The following is a 3,009-nucleotide window of genomic DNA, read 5'->3' as shown; positions in this document are numbered from 1 at the left end:
AACAATTTTTGAATATACAGCGCTGCACGGGTACGTTCACGCGGTTCCTCTGCATGGCATTGAACCATAACATGCTGATCACTCACACCTGTAATATTAGTATCTTTGAAAAGACCGGTATTGTATTCAATCTATGATTGCAGACATACACAGGTGATGAGTGCAACCTACTTGTAGTGCAGCGCGGTATATTCAAAATGTTTCACCTATTGCTATGGTAGTTAATTTATTACGCCACCTCGCCTGCGTATAATTTGAAATGATGGACTGTTCAATAGCCTTATTGTGATGTGGGATGTGGCGGGAATTTTAAAAGCAGACCCCTGAACAAACAGACATTTGCTGTAAAAAGCACACATACCTGACTCACTCGAACGCCTCCTATCACAAACAATGCTGGATCCATGCCGTGTTCTAAATACATAAGTTTGGAGATTGGGGATAGCATTATTCATAATTTAATGGTGGTGTTTAGTTTTGCCCCATGGTCCACGTGATCCCGACTCCCCTACTTCATCGTTTTATTCAAAATCTCAGAATTTGTCACAACTATTCAATCGTGAAGAAATTAGAATTTTGAAAAAACATTGAGGACCTTCAATTTTAGCTCAAATCTTTTTTCATTTATGGACTAGTTATTTTCAGTGTCACTAAGATTCTGATCTTTGAAGAATGTTGTAAAAATCAACATGTCAATTTGGTCCACAAAAAACCACAAATCGCGTTTGGTCACACATGTTACCATTATGGTTACCGAGTCTTGTCGCGTCGTTATTGTTAACTACGTTGAATATCACGGTTTATCTGTCAGTACCACCAATCATATTCCCCCGCTATTTCTATACAACCAGGTGCATGCGGTTGTATCTGTCACTATCTCTATTATAGCAGTCGAATCGCTACAGCTCTGACTGAAAGTGAATTGAAAATTGCTATTTACTGTATGTTGAAATTTCCTTATTGCTAAGTTGGCATCTACACATACAAAAAACTGCTGCCAAAGTAATATGTTGCAATGGATACTAACTCTTCATCATATTCGGTTAGTTATGAATACTCGTATGATTTATCAGATACATTCAAACATCCTCTGTACATTGAGATCTTTATTTCACTCTTTGTATGGTGTATTTCCTTTTTCACTTTGACAGGTAATATACTTGTATTTGGAGCATTTGCAAATGATCCACAGCTACGTGACAAAGTTGGCAACCTGTTCATTCTCAATTTAGCTTCAGCTGATTTAATCGTAGGAATTAATTCGCTAACTTTTAATAATCTCTGGCGATATTATGGAAATTGGCCTTTTGGAGAAGGCATATGCAAACTATGGATGATATTTGACTATGCCGCGACAATGCAATCTACGTTTGCCATCGTGTTGATCAGCATGGATCGGTATCTTATGGTGACAATGGAGCTCAAGTATCGAACATTTATGACGCGTTGTAAAGCATGTTCTAGTATTGCCTTCACCTGGTCCTCTTCGTTAATGTTTTTCGCTGTGCCGATATTGGGCTACGAGTTGTGGGATCCCAAGCCCTGGATACCGCACTTCGATATAACGTGTGACAATGGTGTTCTGTATATCATGTCCTACAACATCGCTACCCTTTTGTATGCCTTCGTATTTCCAGGAGGTCTCTTAGTATTTTTCAATATAAAGGTATTTCATAACATTCACAAAAGAGCTGGGGGATTGGTGCGTTCTCGAAAAATCGCACCAGAGTCATTATCCGTTCATTCGGTTGCAGATCCACTTCAAGAAACGTCGCGGGACAGACATGCAGGCCAGTATCAAACCAGAGACGCAGGAGCACAGCAAGAAGTCGCCATACAACAAGTAGCACACGAAAAAAGACGCGAGTTAAGAAAGGACAAAAAAGCTGCCGCAACTTTAGCGATGATAGTTATTGTATACGTCATATGCTGGCTGCCATATTACATAACACAACTGATATACACATACCATGAAAGACAACTTTATATAAGCTGGACGGTGTGGAACGGAGTGTATTATCTGACATGGTTAAATTCGGCCTTAAATCCGTGTCTTTACGCAATTGCTAGTCCGAAAATGAGGAAGAATTTTCTGGAATTGATTTGCTTCTGGAAAAAATGCCATAGGCAATAAACTATATTTTTCTGAGAGCACGATTACCTAGAGTCACTGTCGTAATCTTACAATGACGATAATTTGCATTTGACTGTGCACGAAAAAATATAGCAGTTGTCTAGATAAATGAACTTCAAGATTTCTTAACCATATTATTGAACTGCTTTTATGCTTTAAAGTGCCCACTTTATGTCGGATGTAAGTAAGAGTGTTTGTATATGAACTATAGCACGAATCTTTAGCTATCTTTATTATTATTTTCCAAGCACATTTTCATTGAAGTCGTTGAATTAAGGCTTTTGCTTGTTTTCTGCGATGGGGTCACATTTTTCTTGACAACTATATTGCAATCTACAAAGTCGACCTTGCCCTTTTGAATTATGAGTTTAATTACCAAACAAAAGCAAAGTTGTTTCATTAAACTCATTGTATAGTTTCTGATGAAACATTGGAATAATCTATATTGAGATGGTCTTTGGCTTTACTTTAATGATCTTCAATGTTTTTATTTTGAAATGTGTAGTTCGTGTAGATATAAACAGTGTTGTACCATATAAACATCTCAAAAAAAGTAACTACCCCCCCTTAAATATTGACCATTATTCAAAAACGGGCGATTGTATTACAAATCTGTAAAGTGCGTTGGAAGCAGAATTTATTTCCGCACATTTTGACACCTCATTTGTAGCAATTGACTAAATATTGACGTCACAGCGTACATTTAAATCAATGTAACCCAAGATTTGAAAGTTGCAGTAAATTGTATTGATTTTGTATTCAATATAATGGAAGGAAATCTGTGTAATGATATCTGAGTGTTTTTGTATTGTATGTAAGTGCAACTTTCAAATCTGGACCTCACTACATTAAATTGACCGGTGTTTTATTGTTTT

The 3,009-nt window shown here is 37.1% G+C and overlaps 1 protein-coding gene across 1 annotated transcript; it reads left to right on the top strand.

Annotated features, from left to right (window-relative positions):
• Positions 1 to 1,015: 1,015 nt before the first annotated feature.
• Positions 1,016 to 2,134, top strand: LOC140160209 (histamine H3 receptor-like). The gene has a single exon (XM_072183487.1). The coding sequence runs from the start codon at positions 1,016 to 1,018 to the stop codon at positions 2,132 to 2,134; it is 1,119 nt and encodes a 372-aa protein (XP_072039588.1).
• The last annotated feature ends 875 nt before the right edge of the window (positions 2,135 to 3,009 follow it).

Source organism: Amphiura filiformis, chromosome 9 (genome assembly GCF_039555335.1).
Source record: "Amphiura filiformis chromosome 9, Afil_fr2py, whole genome shotgun sequence".
NCBI lineage: Eukaryota > Metazoa > Echinodermata > Ophiuroidea > Amphilepidida > Amphiuridae > Amphiura > Amphiura filiformis.
This window is presented reverse-complemented; position numbering and strand designations above follow the sequence as displayed.